The sequence below is a fragment of the Sminthopsis crassicaudata genome, chromosome 2 (assembly GCF_048593235.1).
Source record: "Sminthopsis crassicaudata isolate SCR6 chromosome 2, ASM4859323v1, whole genome shotgun sequence".
Lineage (NCBI taxonomy): Eukaryota > Metazoa > Chordata > Mammalia > Dasyuromorphia > Dasyuridae > Sminthopsis > Sminthopsis crassicaudata.
In genome coordinates, this window is record NC_133618.1 from 610,627,010 (window position 1) to 610,644,269 (window position 17,260).

Sequence of the window (17,260 nt, forward strand, 5' to 3'; positions counted from 1 at the left end):
AAAATATTTGTAGAGACACATAGCCTTACATTCAACAAATAAATCCCTTTAGAGTTTAAAAAAAAGATCACTTTAGTAGTTGAGTGGAAGATGGATTGGATTATGGAAATATTTAAGGCAAGGGAGATAAATCAATCAGCTGCAGAAATAAAGGCGTGCACTGGGTGTGGCAGAGGAAAGGGGATGTTAAGAAGGTAGAATAGACTAGATTTGGCAACTGATTGGATGTGATGAGTGAGAGAGTAGTTGAAGAAGTGATCTAGGTTGTAATCCTCAGTGGTTGGGGGGATACCCTTGATTGTAAGAAAGGAAGAAGAGTAGTTTTGAAGATGAAGATAATGTCCAATTTAGGAAATGTTGAGTTTAGGGTGTCTATAGCACATTCAGTTGTGATGTCCAAAGGGCAACTGGAGATGTGAAACTGAAATATTGAGAGCTTAGGGATGGATAAGTAAATCTGAGAATCATTTGCTGACAGATGATAATTGAATCCATAGGAATCGATGAGATCACCACAATGCATTGTACAAGTCCAAAAGAACAAATCAATTCAATAAATATTTACTTTGGCCTCCAAGCTAGGGATTTATGGGAAGATGTTGGATTTAATCAATTAAACAAGCACTCACAGTATTTAATGTCTACTATGTGTCTGATGGGGCAGCTAGATGGCACAGAATAGAACATTGGGTCCAGATTCAGGAAGATGCAAATTCAGCCTCAGATACTAGCTATATGAATCAGGTGGTGAAGAGATTTACATGCATGAAAAAGGAGTTTGTGGGTGCTTCTAGTGAGCTTATTGATTGAGAAAGGGAATGACACAGTGAAACTGTGCTATAGGAAAGAGTAGGTGGCTAAATGGGTGATAAACTGAAGAGGGATAAAAAGCACTAGTCACCAAGAAGTATGTAATCAATTGATAATTGATCAATCAACATTTACTCAATGCCTATCATGTCCTTGGGAATAAAATATATATGTGTGTATCTACATATATGTATATATTTGCATGTATATACATACACACACACATATAAAATAAATGAAAAAGACCTCTCTACCCTCAAAGAGCTCACACTCAATTGTGAATAATAATAATAACGTGAAGTCGGTGCTCGCGCGAGAACCCCAGGGGGTCTCTGTCAGGTCTTAGGAAAAAGTGTAAAGATGAGTCTCTGCACCTGCGCACATGTACAGCCCCGTCCAGGGGCTGAATGACTGTCCAGAGGAGCCGTGGGGGTGGGGGTGGGGGTAGTTGCGTCGGAGCGCACCTTGATTGGTCGGCGTTCGCGTGAGAGGCCGTCCCTTCTCGTCACCATGTAAACAGGGCTCTAGGGGGCGGGGCTTCCGGGGGGCGGGGCAGGGTTAGCCGGGGAGTGACGCGGATTGGTCCGGTGCCGGGGCTTCGCAGAGCCGAGCGCGTCCGGGAGCCGGCCGCCTCAGGGATGGATGAAACTAGCCCCCTGGTGTCCCCGGAGCGGGCCCACCCCCCAGACTACACGTTCCCATCGGGCCCGGGCTCGGGCGCTCACTTCCCTCAGGTGCCAGGGGCCGTGGTGCGGGTAGTGCCGCCGTCCGGCCTGGGGCCGTCGCCGCCGGGCTCCCCGTGCCGGGACCGGGAGCGACAGCCACTGCTGGAGCGGGGCCCGGGCGGGGCGCGGGGCGCGGCGGTCCAGGCGCAGGCCCAGGCCGTGGCGGCCCAGGCTCAGGCCCTGGCGGCCCAGGCCCACGCGGCGGCGCAGGCGGCGCAGGCCCAGCGGGAGCGGAACGAGTTTCCGGACGACCCCGAGTTCGGCGAAGTGGTGCGGCTGGCGGAGCTGGCGAGCGAGCGAGGCATCTACCCCGAGCGCATCTACCAGGGATCCAGCGGCAGCTACTTCGTCAAGGACCCCCAGGGGGTGAGCGCGGGGGCGGGGAGGTGCTCGAACCTGGGGCGGGCCGGGGAGTCGGCGGGGGAACTTAGAAGCAAATCAGAACCCGATTGGAGGTGGCCAGGAAATGAAAGCGGAAACGGAGGGTGCGGGGAGCCGGGCCGCGGGGCGAGGAAGGGGGCAGCAGATGCTGGCGTCCTGCCGTTTCAGCCCCGGGTACCCGAACCTCTCCCTCTGAAGTCAGCTGCGCATTTCGCGTCCCCTCGGGTGCCTCTCGTGATTCCCAAAGCCGGTAGCCCGAGTCTGTCTCCAGAACATTTGCTGGTGCTGATGGAGTGCGTGGCCCTGCCTGTAGCCTCGTCATTGGAAGTGTTTTTTTGCGCAATTCTCCGGGAAAGTGATGCAAAGCTTTCCCAGCTTGCTTCATTTCAGAATATGGAGACTTGGAAAACACGGGGCTGTCAGGTGCTTTCCTCCTCCGGGTCTCTCTCCAAGCCAGAGAGGAACTGATTTTTTTTGTCCCATTAGGCAAGATCCAGGTTTACTTAAGTAAAGTCTGCAGAGTGTGTATGGAAGACTATCAGCCCACAACTCTTGCTGTTATAGTAATGAAAAATAAACAGTAGTTTAGGCCACAATTTAAGTCCTAGCAGAGGCATCACTGGTAAAAACAGCCTCTTAAGAATTAATTCAAAATGACTGACTGAAAAACAGTCTAGCGTCTCTGTTTTTAATAAAATCATGGCTAGCAGATTTCAAACTCCTGTAGTCTTCAGAAGGATGACTAGGTTAGGCAGTGATGTAAATATATATATGATTCCTACTTTGGTTGTCCTAGTTAGTCTGGTCATTTATCGGACCCACTTGTTTACAGGGAGATTTCATAAAGCATTCCAAGTATTCCAAGCATTCCAAGTGTGAGTAATTATCAAGAATATTAGAATCAGTTTGAGGTAGCAGAATTGATAGCATTGATACCCACCCCCTTGGGTGAGTAGTGAAGAATGGTGTCCATTTCTGAGTGATATTAATTAGTCAAAGTGGTTGACCTCTCCAAAGGAGTAGTCTATTACTTTGAGAAGTAATCAGTAACTTACTCTGTGCCAGGCTCTATGCTGGTCATGAAGGTAAAGGGAAACACACATTTGTACATTGCCAATTATGTTCCAGGCACTGTTGGAAGTGCCATATCCATTTTACCTCAACCTAGAGAGGTAGGTGTTCTTATTTATAGTTGAGAAAAGTGACTTGCCAAGAGTCATATAGCTAGTAAGGATTTGAGATCATTTTTAGCTCAGATCTGATTTTAGACCCAGAGCTCTGTCCATTGCACTACCTAGTTGCTTCTAGAATAGCTGAGAATATACATACAAAGTGCAGCGGTCTTTATTCTGAATGATCTGAAGTTCTGAAGGAGATATCCAGTAACTAAATGGCATTAAGTTACTGTCATCTTTATATTTTTTATTTCCATCTAGACTTGTGAGCACTTCCCTTGTAGGACCTCCCTACACAGGAAAGTTTTAGAGTCCTAGGATCATAAATCAAGAGTGGATTGGGATCTCACATGTCATTTAAAGTAGGCCATAGTTTTTATTTTTCTGAAGAGAAATCTGAGGCCCAGGAAATTAAATAACTTGCTTGTTGTATCAGAAATAGAATTCAAGCTATATCTTCTGGTTCTAGTGCTGGTCCTCTGATCTCTATGCTTCCCTTTATTATTTTTTCTTAGTCATTTGGAAAGTAGATAAGAGCTAAAATTTTTTTTTTAAGTTTTTTTATTATTTTCTTGTTGTTTGTGTGAGGGACTGGAAAATATTTCTGTATGGTAGAAAAAGAAGAAAGTTTTTTTTTTTTTTAAACACTTTTATAATTCTAATGGAAGTGAACCAGGTCAGCTAAGAAAATGATCTGGTGCTCTGACAGAGGAGGTAGCAGTAATGTGATCTGTTTATTTGGCCTAAGAGGACTGCTACCTTTGTACCTGAGCTATAAGGTCCAGAGGCTTTGCCTGGCAAGATTTCAGGATGACCTACAGTAACTAGGTCCGAATGAAGTGAATGTGTGTTTATGTGTGTGTGTGTGTGTGTGTGTGTGTGTGTGTGTGTGTGTGTGTGTGTGTGTGTGTCTAGTAAACAAATTAATACCACCATTTCTTTCTTCACAAAGTAAATGCAGCATTTGCCAAAATCTCAGTTGCTTGTTGGTCAGTCTTGATGGCCTACAGATCTGAAGAGGTAATGCAGTGGAGAGAGTTCTACATTTGGAGTCAGAGGAACTGAGCTTGAATTCTACCTCTGACATCCTTGTGACCTTCTTTGGCAAGGCACTTAGCCTCTGTAGGCCTCAGTTTCCCTTAGCTGTTAAATGAAAGAGTTGGACAAGATGGTCTCCAAGGTCCCTTTCAGTAATGACTCTGATCTTGTGATTTGCTTTCACTTTTCCATATTGGAAAGTGTGTGTGTGTGTGTGTGTGTGTGTGTGTGTGTGTGTGTGTGTGTGTGTGTATTTGAGCAATAGTTTTAATTCTTTGAAACCCAAGATGCTTGTTCTCGTTACTGGGAGAATAATATTGCTGGCATGGTAGAAAGGTCTTATTTCTTTGTTGATGTTGACTTTGGATGATCTGCTTTTTTAAAGTAGAAAGTACTCCAGTTTTCTTCTAGCTCCAGTTGGTATGAATTATTTGGTCCTCATTTCTTAGGGGACTAACTTAATGATTCCTTGTATCTCAAACAAATTGCAGAAAGGTCATTAGGCCATTTCTTTCCTGAGCAGATAAGTTTTGATCTTTCAGCTTTCTTTCCTAGGGCTTCTTGGATGCAGCTCAAGATTGATCCAGAGATACTTCGAATCATATCAGAGTGTCACTGTTAAGTCTTGACCAATTTCTGAACGTTGTAGGTGGGAGGATAAGTGAGGAAGGGCATTTTCTTTTGACAGACCTATAGCAATGGAATGCTATTTTGTTCTTGTACCTTAACTTGGTGACCCTTTTTATATATACCATTAATTTGGAGGAGTTTCACTGTAAATTCAGCTTAATTCAGGCATCTGTTATGTGCCATGCACTATACTCTGCTAGAGTTTCAGAGACAAAAATAAAAACATCCCTTGCCTTCAAGTAGCTTACATTCTCGTGAAGGGGAACAATAAGTTCATGGATGAATAAATGCAAAATATTTGCAAAATAAATAACAACATTTTGAAGAGAGAGAGAAAGGAAATACTATAGAAGATCAGAAAAGATCTTCAGTAAAATGCTGAACTTGAGCTGAGCCTTGAATGGAGTTAGGGAATTTAGGAGGTGGAGATGAGGAGGGAGAACATTCCAGGCGTGGGAAATAGAGTGTGCAAAGTCATGGAAACAGTAAAAATGTCATGTGTAGAGAACAGTAAGTAGGCCAGTTGGCATGAAAGGAAATAATGTGAAATTAGTTTGGAAAGATAGATCTCAGCCAGATTGGGAATGACTACAAATGAAAGAGGAATTTGTAAAGAAGTTATATATTTCCTTCCAGTGCCTTTCCTGCCTTCCTAAATTTGGGGTCAGTTTGGTTTTCTGCAGGAATTACTTCTGTGATTTGGGTAGCCATTGATGGAATTAGTTACCTTGCCAACTCTTGATGTGAGTGGTTATTGCATTGTCTGTTTTTGTTCCTCAGGAAATGACATAGACATGAAAAAATCCTATGACTTAGACTATCTTGAGTTGGTTGGGAGGGTGAGGGGAAGAAAAAGAATCATATGATTTGACAGTGAATCATTGTGTTAAAAGACTAAGTCAGCATATTAACTTTTTCTCCCTTTTGAACTGAAACTTGGGGAACAACGATTTTGAAATGAAAAAAGAGCTTCAAAATGTTGATAGACTTATTGGATCATCTGCAGTGAGAGAAACTTCAAGATGGCATGGAATGCGAGTATCCATTAAGTGGTAGAAGCATTAGATGCCAGGAGCTCTGGAGCACAGTGGTGCACCAAACAGTTCCACAGGTCTATAAGAAATGAATTTGGTCTTCACTGGGGACTAGTAATAGGTCATTTCAGTCACTATTGTAATTCCCTCTTAGGGTATTTCCTTTGTTGTTACTTTCAAAAGTTGTTTTTTTTTTTTTTTTTTTGCTTTTCATTTTAAAGGGAAATTAATACCTTTTGGAGGGAGTAGTATGACTGTTAAGGGAAATTAGCAAGTAGGAGAAAGATTTATTTATTTCATTAAAAGATACCTTTGTTATTTTGATTTAACATGTACTGAGTGCACATCCAATTGATAATAACTTCTATAAGATTGAGAAGTTGAAGCTTAATATGATTATCTACCTTTGGTGTGAGGAAGCTATAAAAGATTGCTAAAAGAGAGTGACTGTTGTTTGAAGCTATACTTGGCTACCACACTATCTAGGCCTTCTGTAGAGATATATAACTTTGTCCTGTGGTTTGGAACAGCTTGTAGGCAAAGGCAGTGCTTGGGTTAAAAAGTTATTGAGTTAGGGCCAAGGAAAAAATTTCTTTCCCAAATTCTAGTTACATGAATAAAGTTGCCCCTTATACTTTAGAGACAAAGTTTTTATTTTCTGTATGGTAAATGTGTGGAGTTTTTCCTTTGTTTTCCCATCTATTTTTATTACTTTCTTCTCCCTCATTACCTTTTTTTCTTTTTCATGTAGAAAATCATTGGTGTCTTCAAACCCAAGAATGAAGAGCCATATGGGCACCTTAACCCCAAGTGGACCAAATGGCTGCAGAAACTATGCTGCCCCTGCTGCTTTGGCCGTGATTGTCTTGTCCTCAATCAGGGTTATCTCTCAGAGGCAGGGGCCAGTTTGGTGGACCAAAAACTGGAACTCAATATTGTACCCCGTACTAAGGTAAGTTAGGGATTCCTTGGGAATATCCAAACTTTGTTGGTTCATGGTGTTATAGAGAGCAGTCACTATGAGGACTAAATTGTCTGAAACTCTGGAAATTCCTATGGCTCATTCTCTTAGATCCTGGGAGATTCCAGAAGTTTTGTTGAGTGCCTATACCCATTTTAGAAATTCAGATACAGTCCAGAGTGTACCATTTAATTGAGCTGTTAGTGTTGTGCTCAGGTTAGACTATGATCTAGGGAACTTTAAAGATGAGTGGGTTAGAGGAAAGGTTTAATTTATATATCCCTTGAAATTCTTTCTGAATTGATTGGAAGCCTGGCTAAAGAGATGAGTAAAATTGCTTGTACTATATAAAGAATTTCCAAGGACAGTTGTAGCTCAAAACAAATTCTCTGGATCTCATCTGTTTTTTAAAATCTTGGACATAATTTTAATGTAAACTTTTAATATAAATATAAAATATAAATATAATATTTCAGCAAAAATACATAAAAGAAACAAAGGATTAATAAAACATGAAACTCCAAACTTTTGTTTCCTAAAAGGAAAATGTGCATATAGAGAAAAAGAAAGAAAGATATCTGCATCTGTATGTACATGTGTGTTTATTTATAAATTTGGCAAAATAACATCTTATTTGTTATGAATGTCCCTTTGTAGTCACTTTTCTGTCTTTTTATTTGTCAAATTGGTGCTGTGTAGTTATAATTACTACATATGTAAATATCTTTCCATATTTCTTTGTGTTTTTTATATCTATCCAAATTCAGACTATAGAATGGTTTCCTGAGCCTGTTAAACTTCCTAGGATTAAAGGCTGAATGGCATCTCAAGACCAATGTGTGACTCCTAATAAGGACATTTTGTGTGGGGAAGGACAAAAACAACTCATAATTCATTTGGGTTATGATCATTGATTGCTAGGGAAGTTCAATAGCTCTTGGAAGGAAAAAACTATAATAGTGCCTTAAGATAGGGGAAAAGTAAATGACTGTCTCTGGACTCTCATGAATTATGGGACGCACCTTTAGAAATCAAGGAACTGTCTCATTTATCTTTGGAGTTCAAGGCAGGGATACTTATTTTAAGATTTTCCTTGAAATATTATGAAGCAGAGAGCAACAAAGTATTAACTTTTGGCCATAGGGCCAAAACAAATAGTAAGGCATGACAATGTACCAAGCCTCGTTTTAGGTATCAAGGATACAAAGACTAACATTAAACATCCTAAAATGTTTTCATGATGAATATGTTTAATGTAGGTCTGTACACCACCTCTGTGCCTTACATTTGTTTAATGTTTTATGATTTACAGAATGCTTTCATATTCATTTCAACAGCCTTTGTGTGTGAGGCACTGAGAATTTAAAGACAGCAACACTAGTCTGCTCTCAAAGAGCTTACATTTTTAAATATGATTTTCAAATACTTGTGTATCCCCTTTAGTACCCAGTAGTGTTATTTACACTGTCAGTACCTATCTTTTTCTTCCTTTTTTCAGGGGAATAATTAATCCTTCTTACTAAGCAAGGCTAGCTTTTCCATTTATATCTTCAATTTTATCCCTTTTATGCCTTTGGTCTGATAATCATCCTCTTGTTCTGATACATCTTCAGTTTTTCTCTCCCTCTTCATACATGCTCAGGTCTCCTCTCAATTGTAAAAATCAAACCAACCTTCTTCTCTTGACCTTTCTAATCCTTCTTACCTCTTCTCTCTATCCCTGCTTCTTTACCAAAATTCTAGTGGATAATCTATTCTCACTGCCTCCCATATGCTCACCTTCCATCCCCCATTCTTGTGTCCCTTTCAGTCTAGAGCCATCCCTCTTACTTGAAACAGCTATTTCCATTTTCAGTAATGACTTTCTTTTCACTAAATCTAAGTTCCTGTTTTCAATTATTATCTGTGAAGCTCTTGACAGTTATTGACCATTCCTTCCTAGATATTTTTCTGGCCCTTGGTTTTTCTGACATGGAACTCTTATGGGTCTGCCTTCATAACTGATCATTCTTTGTTTTCTTTTCTCTATTCTTAATTTTTATAAGCCATACTTTTCCTTTCCTCTATGGAAATAACTCCTAAATTTTTATCTCTGTTCTTTAGCTGTTCCTCAGAAGAGGGAAGGACCTAAATTAGCATGGTTACAATGGAAATTAAAAGAAAGGATTTGGATATGAGAAATACTGTAAAAATAGACTTGTGAAATGATAGGATATGTGAAGTCAAAGAAAAAGAATAGAAACGAAGATGAATGTGATTTTACAAGTCTGAATGACTTGAAACATGCAGATATTTTCCAGCAGAAATAGAAAAGTTAAGAAAAGCAGTAGGTTTTAGGAAATGTGATATGTTCTGTTTTCCATTTCCATTTGTCTGTTGGACATCTTTACTTGATTGACCCACTAACATCTCAAACTCAATATGCTTAAAACTGAATTTATTATTTCCCCTAAATATCTTAACATTTATAACATTTTAATTTCTTATAGCATCATCATTTCCCAGGTACTTATTTAAACTCCTAACCTGATCTTCATTTTTGATTGGATTTGATTACTCCATAGTATTACACTCATCTGTTTTAATCTTTTAGTGTTTACTCCAAGAACTTTGGTTTATTCTTGCATTTTTTCCCTTTAAGCTACAAATTCTAATGGTTGCTCTTTTAGCCCCTAATTGATCTCTCTTTTTAATCTTCCTTCACATAATTGTTTCTAGATAATCTTCCAAGTGAGCCATTCTGATCATATTACTCTTCTGTTCAAAAACCTTCATTGTCTTCCTGACTCAGGCATCCAAGAGCTTCCCTACTTAGGCTCAAACTACTTTTCCAATCTTATTTTGTATTACTTTCTTTCTCAAGCTTTTCTGTTCTAGCTAAAACAAACTAGTCCCCATCTCCTAAAGCTGCTGAGAAGACTGGAAGACTCCTCAGTCACAGTAACCTTTGTATAGGAGTCTTTGTGAATCAGAACATGTCAGTATGGAAATGGCCTGAATGATTATATTTTAAATAATAATCTTTGGATTATCTAGGCCTTAGCTTCCTGAATTCTATTTAGGCTTCAAAGGATCATGGATTTAGGGTTAGACAGAAATTGAGAGCTCATTTAATCTTACCTCCTCATTTTCAAGGGGAGGAAACAAAATAAGAGATTAGTCCTAAGATCTCAGTGCACATGGCAGAGGCCCCCAATTCTAGATCGAGTGGTTGTTGCCCTGTACCATGCTGTTCCTCACTTTTAGATTATGATAGTTTCATTACTCAAAGGAAAAAGAGTAGTGGGACCACAGATATAGCTATTTGGGGAAAGAGGATTGGCAGTATCTTGTCTTGAAGATTAGACCATGTCACTGCCAAGTTGCTGGCTGTAGTCTTAGATAAATCATTCTTTCTGCTATTCATTTGCCTTAGTTTTCCAATAGACAAGGAGAATTAGAATTGTTTTGATTTTTAAATGCCTACTGTTACCAGGAAGAAGTAACAGAAAATTTTTAATGTACTTTAAAGAGACATTGAGAGAATTTTTTTTTTTACTGAGGCAGTTGGGGTTAAGTGACTTGCCCAGGGTCACACAGCTAGGAAGTGTTAAGTATCTGAGGCCAGATTTGAACTCAGATCCTCCTGAGGTTGGTGCTCTATCTACTGTGCCACTGAGCTGCCTCTAGAGAAATTCTTTTTTTTAATCATTAATCTGGACCCAAACATTTATATGAATCAATTGATTTGTTGTTTTTTTTCCTTAGAAAAGCTACTATATTGATATTGTAAGAGCTAGAGAGCCCTGCAATGATAAGTTATTATAAATGTGAATCTGTTGTGCATCCTTATATAGAAAGATGCTATTCTCTGATATATAATCTCAAGAGGTGCATTTGAACTGTTACCAAATATCTAAGGAATCTGTGGGATCAGATTCCTTTCATTTGGTCTCTTGTTTTTCTATTTTAGGTAGTATATCTGGCTAGTGAGACCTTCAACTACAGTGCCATTGACCGAGTGAAGTCCAGGGGGAAGCGGCTCGCCCTAGAAAAAGTGCCAAAAGTTGGACAGCGGTTCAACCGAATCGGGCTTCCACCCAAGGTAGAGAGCAGATTTAGTGGCCTTTGTTTGTCATGTGTGTCAGAAATGGTCTGTAGGCAAGATGCTTTTTGTTGGCTCAGCTGCTATCTTTCTGCAGAGATATGTTCAGAGCAGTAGCGGGGTGGGGAGGTGTTACGGGTGGGGGTGGGGCAGGGAGGGTTGGGAAGAACATAGGGAGCTCATTCTGCTTGTCTATCCTCATTTCAATGCTGGAAAGCTTGAAACTTGGGGGAGTGTTCACCTTGGGGTATCTGTGCTTCTGCCAACAAGCTCAGCCATGCCATCTGGGTAGGCTTTGCATATTTTCTTAGGTGGCCACTCCTATAATTTGCTTCTTCCACATTTTCAAGGAACTGCTGAAGAGGACAACAGTGTTTTGGAAAGGTTGGCAACTTCTGGTGTCTCGATTTCTCAGGACCGTGATAGGCTCCTGGCCTTCCTAGAGCTTCTGACCTCTGCCTTTCTTCTCTGCTGCCAGGTTGGTTCATTCCAGCTCTTTGTCGAAGGCTACAAGGATGCTGACTATTGGCTGCGACGATTTGAGGCAGACTCACTGCCTGAGAACACGAATCGGCAGCTGCTGCTTCAGTTTGAGCGGTTGGTGGTACTAGATTACATCATCCGAAACACTGGTGAGTTAGTGTGGGGATTCTGTATTATTCAACACAGAAATTTGTAAGGGGTGAAAACGCCATAATCTGGTTAACCTATTCTGAAGATTGGGGGTTGCTGAGTGTCTTAGGTGGGAGATCCCTGTTTTGAAATAAAATCTTCACTAAAATGAGCCAGGGATCTTTCCAATGTGACATTTTTAGGTTATTTTCTAAGCTGATAAAGGAGCCTGTAGCAGAACACTCTCACCCCTAGTGTTGGGATAGATGAATAGGCATTTGGATGCACAGATCATATCATGGAAGAGGAAAGAGAATGTCTGCCTCTTCTGAATAAGGGTGGTAGGTAGCCTGTTAATGCAGCTGACATAGACTTCTGCCTTTACTGCTAAATTACACTTGTACCCTGCCTTCTTCCAGAGCTCATAAATTACTGTATTTGCAGCAGAGATTTTCACTGTACCAGAATGCAATATCAGCTAATAGAGGTGCGAAGGCCTATAAAAAGTACTAGAACTTTTCCCCCAGCTGACTTCCCTCCCAAAGACAAAAGATTCTTTTCTGTAGAGAGCTAGAACTTTGGAAAAACATACTTGAAACAAGGTGTTAACTCTGTGGAATTAAGATAATGATTCTCTAGTTTACATGTACTTAGTACTTAATATAGTTTTATGAGATTGACAGCTATTCTACAAGATTTACACCACTGATGATCTAATTATAATAGAGTATGTAAGAGCCAACAAGGACTAGAAGAGAGACATTCCATCTCCCACCATCATGGTGGCTGGCCTGTCCTCCTTCCCTTCTCCACTGAGACCAAGGCCTGTCTGAAGGTCCCCCAGAAATCTAGCCGAGCCCCATGTGAAGGAGACAATAAAGGATTTGGACTTTATCCCTGACTAGTCTCATGATGATTATTCTGCTGAAAACAAGGGTGGTCACGAGACCTCCAGAAAACTAACCAGAATATTACACTTTTCTCTTTTCCCCAGGCTCCAGATTATTGGTGTCGGTCTGGTGAATTCTAAGCAGTGACTTTAACCCTTGCCTATTCCTACACATTACAGCTTGCTGGCATGCAGTTTTCCCTGCTGACTTCTGATTTTTCTCTCTGCAGATAGAGGCAATGACAATTGGTTGATCAAATATGATTGTCCGATGGATAATTCCAGCTACCGGGTAAGAATCTAGGAAGCTCAGGTAGAGAAAGGATCCTTGAAGAGGATCCTTAAAGCATGATAATCATAGGATCTTTTAAATCTACAAGTGGAGATTAGATGGATAGGGATCTGGGTCAGTTTAGGCAGAAGAGAGCCAAATAGGGTAACTATCCTAATGCATTCTTTAAAGCTTTAATGGCAATTCATCATTAGTGACTTGTTTCCCTAATCACACTTCGTCTCATTCTGGATCTCTATCCTGGTTGCCTGTTTACCTTAGTTAGCCAATAACTCATGCCTTCAGTTGTACTGAATAAATACAGGAGATTGTTGTACTTGCTGTACTGCTATCCTTCTCTCCTGTCAGCAGCAAGGCTCCCCATTGAGGCTCAGAAGTTAGTGTCTGGATTCTATTCCCACCAGAATGTTTGGAACACTATGATGCCAGTATTAGTGTTAGGCACTAAAGGCAGGTATAGTTCTGTCTGTGTATTGGCTCTGTGTACCATTGAGCTCATGAAGTAGAACTTCACATGAAAGAGCACCTGTTTCTGCTCAATGATTGTGTTGCCCTGATAGAATCAACAATATCTTTGGGGTCAATCTTATACAATGGGAACTTGCAAAGTAAATTAAGATTTTTTTTTTTTCCTACTCTATGTAGGAAAGGATTCTAATTTCCTTTATTTGAACCCTTTTCCTTTTAGAAGCATCAATCCTTATTTCTTTCTGGAGAGGTGGTATAATGTGAAAAGAATACTAGTCTGGGGAACTGGAGACTTGAGCACTTATCCCAGCACTACTACTGACTGATTCTCTCAGATAGATCCTAGTTTTCTCACCTATAAAATGAGTGGGTTGAATTGTATGATTTCTAAAATTTTCCTTCTTGGTCTAGAACTCTATTGGGTTTAGATTATTAATTGCCCTCTCTTGGAGAAAAAGTAGTTCCTAGATTGCTAAGCTTTATGAAGACAGTAGCTAAGGTAGAAAAGCCTTAGAACTTTAAGATAGTTAGAAAGTATTGTGAGAGTTTGGAGCCATTATAAAATGATAAATAAGAAGAAATAAATTGAAGAGGAAGGGTGATATCTAGAATGGAGGACTTGATAAGGTGAGAAAACCATTTTTACAATATAAAGGGGATGAGACTGGCGGATTTTGGTAATGGGCATCCCTGTGTAATAAGCCTTCCCTTCCCCTCCAGGACACAGACTGGGTAGTGGTGAAGGAGCCTGTTATCAAACTGGCTGCCATAGACAATGGGCTGGCTTTCCCTCTGAAGCATCCTGACTCCTGGAGGGCGTGTAAGTCCCAAGACTATAGTGGTTCAGGTTCTTCTTGGAAACCATAGAGTTAAAATGTTCTCCCTTCTCTAGACCAGCAAGACTTTCCCATTCTGTAGAAACTGTCCTGCTCTAGCTCTCCAAATACCCTCTTTGATTGTAATCTCTCAGTCCAGAATTTTAATTCCCTGAAAGGCCTATGAGTCTCTGGAATAGCTGAAGTGCCATGCTCTCTTCCCCTGCTTGAGCCTCCTAGAGGTGATAACTGTCCAACCATAATTGGTAATATTCTGAGAGGGAGTGGGAAATATGAAGTTGGCCCACAAACCCTGGATTTTTCAGGAGATTCATATCCATGTTTGATGGGGAAGTTATATACTTTTAGTTGGAATTCTCTACTTTGGAGTTCCACATTTGAAGTGTGAATTTTATTTTTATGCTCCAAGTGTTATTGAATGGAATGTAGGCAGTACTTTCTTAGAGTGTTCTTGTAGGAATAAAACACAGATAAGCTAGAAGTTTCCCAATGGTGGAGTTTTACTTTTGTTTTTCCCTTCTTTCAGATCCTTTTTATTGGGCTTGGCTGCCTCAAGCCAAAATTCCATTTTCCCAGGAAATCAAAGACCTGATCCTTCCAAAGATATCTGATCCTAATTTTATCAAGGACTTGGAAGAGGACCTGTATGAGCTCTTCAAGGTCAGCCTTAGGAATTTCAACCTTATTTGTTAATGGAAAAGAAATATGACTGTCCCATTCAGCTTCAGTGTAAGTGAAAAGGTGAAGCTGACATCACCAAATGGGATTTCTTAGTTGACTAACACCTTATCCATCTCCTTGCCTGGACTCTAGTATTAGAACCCAAGAGGAAAAGAACCAGAAAGGGGGAGTCAGGCTGGCACCAAAGAGAGGAGTCTCAGCACGCTCGGTGCTTCTGCTGGGAGAGTGTTGGAGATCCTGCGGAGTCTGTGTTAATGGTGGAGCAGGCCATCTGCCCTCTTCCCCATTTGTGAACCGGGACACGAATCATGGGTTATCATTTGGCCAGTTGTGGGTGTTTGTTTAATTAGTGAGAGCTTTCTAACTATGGAAGGAGCTGGGCTACTTGGACGTTTCTTCTTGTTTCTCTTGCAGAAAGATCCCGGTTTTGACAGGGGCCAGTTTCACAAGCAGATTGCTGTCATGCGGGGACAGGTAGGCTCAGGCTGCCCCTTCAGGGCTCCTCCGTAGGATCTCTTTGCGATGATTAGCCACTGTATCACGATGAGAGTGCAGCTAGCTAGCATTTCCCAGCACTTTTTTGGATTCATGACCCATTTGTTAATATGCCAAGCAACGTAGGAGACCACCTTATGAGCCACAGAGCCCGGCCATCTGTCCATCTGTCCTCCTTAGTCCCAGCGTCACATGGACCAGCCATCTCACCTTCCTTTCTGTTCTGGAACCTAGTCGGAATGGGCAAAGGCAGCTGAAGAAACACAGGGACACCAAGGAGTTTTTCAACTTAGCAAAGCAGTTAGACTTGGCACTAGAAAACAGTGTTGAAGTTTTTGAGAAGCAGTGATCTTCCGTGTTTAGAAATATTAGATGCTCAGACTTTTGTAGCATAAAAAGACTTTCCAACTGCACTGAGATGTTTCTTTACTTCTAAGCCATAGGTGTGTCAGGAGAAATAAAGCCTTGGCTTTACTGGTGTCTACTTTTCCTTGGGAATAAGATAGACAGAGGAAATACTTTGTGATTGAGGTTAAGATTACATAGAATCTTTATAATTTCTTAAACCATAAAAACCAAGCAAATTAGGTAAATGAATATGTTTCTATGAAGACAATATTACTTCAGGAGAAAAGTTAACACTGTGTAGAGCCTGCCTCTGTCTTGGAAATAGCATATGGCCTTTCCCTAGTCCTTCAAGTTCATCTATTGGAGAAATGTTCCAAGACAAGCATTTGAAAGATCTCATCCCTAGGCTTTCTCAGTTCTTAGGCTTAAGAGGATAGATACTTTCCTATGGAAATCTTAGCCTCTAGCTGGTTTAAAGAAATGGCTGAAGCTTTCTTACCTTCTAATCAGTAGTAGTTCTAAGTGGAACAAGAGTGACAGTAAATCCAAACTATACCAGTAAGTTGAATAGGCTTGGGAACATTCTTTTTTGCACTCCCTCTTGCTCCTGCTAGGTATGCTTGCCAATATACTTGGCTCAGATCTGTCCCTCTGTAACTTGAACTTGAGTACTACTGTAAAAAGGTGAAGGACCGTGATGAGAGCATTCACAAAACCTTGCTTTTCTCTGTGACCACAGTGCTTAGTATACTCTTAGTGCTCAGTAAATGTATTTTCATTCATTCATTCATTCTCATTCATTCATGAAAGGGGAGGTTATAAATGGAGAATGAAAATATTCATTCTTTACCATTATTAGGATAGTGTTGCAACCCAATGGAAAAATAAAGTTTTTCTCTCTTTTCCAGTAGGCTTCTATACAAACTAGATGGACTAGTTGATTATGGATATCTCCCTTTAGATGAAGGCTAGAATAACTCACAGGCTTTCACTTTTACTAATTCCTTTCTTCTATTACAGATCTTGAATCTAACCCAGGCCCTGAAAGACAATAAGAGCCCCCTTCATCTAGTCCAGATGCCACCTGTGATTGTGGAGACAGCCCGGTCCCACCAACGGAGCACCAGCGAGTCTTACACACAGAGCTTTCAAAGCCGGAAGCCATTCTTCTCCTGGTGGTAGCCCTGCAGACGAATGAGATGCTGTGTCAGACTTGGGGACTGGGAGGGAGCCTGGGGAGCAGCTTTTGAGATAAGCCAGCGAAGCAGGTGAAATCATATACTTAAGAGCCCTCCCCCTCTGGTAGAGCCAAAGAGCTTTGCAAAATATGGGGAGAACCACCACCAGACATACTGGGGCAGTCTTAGTCCCTGGTATTGCCTTTTACATTCTGGATAAGGTCAGAATTCTGCAGGGGAACGGTAAGGGTACTAGGGAAGGAGCACCTCATCTAACTTCACCCAGCTGCGGGTTTTGAAATGCATCATCCCAGATACTCTTCTCTGTTGCAGTTCCCTATCACTTATTATATTCTGCATCAGAAAAAAAAAACAACAAAAAAACAAAAACAGAACTCCAAAACATTAGCCACAGTATCCTGATAGAACATTATATCTCAAAAACATACACAACATTTTATATCAGTTCAGAAATAACTTTGGATGATTCAGAGCCTATGTGCCCTTTGTACTCTTGTCTCAAGGACTGTGGAGGTGAGAGGTTGTGTCACAGAGCATCAAACTAGATAATACTTCTGAGACTGTGAGCTGAAAAGTTTTTATGCTGTCTTTTCCTGCCCCCT

At 40.8% G+C, this 17,260-nt stretch overlaps 1 protein-coding gene across 1 annotated transcript; it reads left to right on the forward strand.

Moving 5' to 3' along the window:
• Positions 1-1,373: 1,373 nt before the first annotated feature.
• Positions 1,374-17,081, forward strand: PI4K2A (phosphatidylinositol 4-kinase type 2 alpha). The gene is made up of 9 exons (XM_074296004.1): positions 1,374-1,901; positions 6,545-6,745; positions 10,707-10,838; positions 11,317-11,470; positions 12,570-12,631; positions 13,820-13,919; positions 14,462-14,595; positions 15,031-15,090; positions 16,480-17,081. Exons 1-9 carry the CDS (start codon positions 1,449-1,451, stop codon positions 16,639-16,641), a joined length of 1,458 nt encoding a protein of 485 aa, XP_074152105.1. The 5' UTR covers positions 1,374-1,448; the 3' UTR covers positions 16,642-17,081.
• The last annotated feature ends 179 nt before the right edge of the window (positions 17,082-17,260 follow it).

Excerpts from the sequence above, each read along its gene's own strand:
- PI4K2A (XM_074296004.1), top strand. The coding sequence starts at position 1,449 with ATGGATGAAACTAGCCCCCTGGTGTCCCCGGAGCGGGCCCACCCCCCA. Across the intron at positions 6,746-10,706 it reads ATATTGTACCCCGTACTAAG|GTAGTATATCTGGCTAGTGA; the intron begins GTAAGTTAGGGA and ends TTTCTATTTTAG. Across the intron at positions 14,596-15,030 it reads ACCTGTATGAGCTCTTCAAG|AAAGATCCCGGTTTTGACAG; the intron begins GTCAGCCTTAGG and ends TTTCTCTTGCAG.